Source organism: Triticum aestivum, chromosome 2B (assembly GCF_018294505.1).
Source record: "Triticum aestivum cultivar Chinese Spring chromosome 2B, IWGSC CS RefSeq v2.1, whole genome shotgun sequence".
In the NCBI taxonomy this organism is placed as follows: Eukaryota; Viridiplantae; Streptophyta; class Magnoliopsida; order Poales; family Poaceae; genus Triticum; species Triticum aestivum.
In genome coordinates, this window is record NC_057798.1 from 679,344,350 (window position 1) to 679,346,125 (window position 1,776).

General features: G+C 42.6%; 1 protein-coding gene across 1 annotated transcript; it reads right to left on the minus strand.

The window, feature by feature from the left end:
- Positions 1-218: 218 nt before the first annotated feature.
- On the minus strand, positions 219-833 carry LOC123042041 (putative invertase inhibitor). Its single transcript, XM_044464571.1, has one exon. It carries the CDS (start codon positions 828-830, stop codon positions 300-302), a length of 531 nt encoding a protein of 176 aa, XP_044320506.1. The 5' UTR covers positions 831-833; the 3' UTR covers positions 219-299.
- Between the last annotated feature and the right edge of the window lie 943 nt (positions 834-1,776).

Consider the following 1,776-nt stretch of genomic DNA (forward strand, 5'->3'; position numbering starts at 1 on the left):
AGGCATGTAGGGAATGGTGGAGGGGCAAAACAGAAAAATAGATGAAAAAAGGTGAAATACACCTTACATTGTGGATTTTTTATGAAAAACAAATACACTTTACGTAAAGGAGCGAAGTGAGTATTAATGTCTAAATATCCCGATTAGGCCATGGTCAGCGATCGCATGCAAATTGTGCGACATTCACTTGATTTTTGCTATTTTAAAAATCACCACACAACAATTCCATGAGAAAATTATTATCCAGATGGCCAGATGAATAGATGGACTGAAAAATAATTCCCTTCTAATCAAGCTACTCATAACGAGTTCGTTATAACGAGTGCGATGGAGACCTCCTTAGTGAACTCGGAGTCCTCGGCGGAGAGCGGCGACTTCACGCCCAATTCGCTGAAACCGTCCTCGCAGGTTTGGGGGCTGACCAGTGCGCCGCTGAGGTTCGCCACTGCGTCTAGTTTGCCTCGCGGTGTACCCGCCGCGACGCCTTTCGCTGCCACGTCGAGCAAGTCCACAGCTTGCGAGTACAAATCACGGCAGTCATTGAGGCCCGACTGGATGTGCTTGTCCTTCTCCGAGGCCTTGAGGGCTTGGATGTGCTTGCCTATGCTCTTGGCTGCCGCTCCGGTGAGCTTTGATGCGATGATAGCCAAGCCACGCTTGTCGGCGGTGGCACTGTCCTTGCTCGCCTGGAAAAACTTGATGCAATAGTCGTAGCCGACGCCCGGGTTGCCGTCGGCGAAGGATTTGCACGTATCTTCTAAGACGGAAGCTCTGGATGAGGAGAGAAGGAAGAGGAGGACCAGGCACGGGAGAGCTCGTGAAGGCCCCATGGTTTTCGATGCAATGTTGGTAGTCAACAAGATTTGTATGCAGATGGTATGTGTACAAGACCGTCATCGAGATAAATAGGAGCAAAATGGCAGGTTTTAATGGACATTAATTGTTTGCTACAAAAATAGATAGGAGCAGAATTTATTTACTTCCAGAAATAGCAGGACTAGGGATTAGAATTTTTTTTAGGTTTAGAAGTAGTGATTAGATTGTTTTAAAAGAGGAAACTTCTCGAGCTTAACCTAGGCCTTTGAACCGAGCTGGGCTATACCTGTGCCTACAAGAGTAGCCCAAAGCGAATGGTGGTCGGTGGTTAACTATGCTGAACAAGTAACACTATCGACGGTGTTCAAAAAAAAAAAAGTAACACTATCGACAGATATTCCCCCGCAGCGGATGGGGCATATAACTAGCAAACACGCACCACACAGAGCGCTCTTGGGCCAGCCCACTGTGGGGCGCCAGTTTTCTATTTATTTATTTTGGTTATTTTTCTTCTCTGTTTTCTACACATCTCATTATTTTTTTATAAAAGGTTCCTTAAATTCTAAAAGTGTTTAAGATTTTCTAAAATGTTTACAAAACATCGTTAATATTTTACAAAATGTTCATGAATTTTACAACTCACGAATTTAAGGAAATGGTCATGGATTTCAAAACATATTCCTGAATTGTTTAAATAAACATTCATTGAATTTTAACAGAATATTCACTATTTTAAGAAATATGAATTTAAATAGATAAAAAAGAGGAAGAAACACCAAATCAGAAGAAAAGGGGAAATACAGAAACCCGGAAAAAGGTACTAAACTAAACAAAAAATTGGACCTCCCTCGAACTTGACTCTGATGTCTCTATCTTCTTTCCTTTTTATTTTTGGCGGGAAGACTCCGATGTCTCTGTCGATTGTGGAATATGGCAAAGCACTGCCCTTCTTGGTTAATT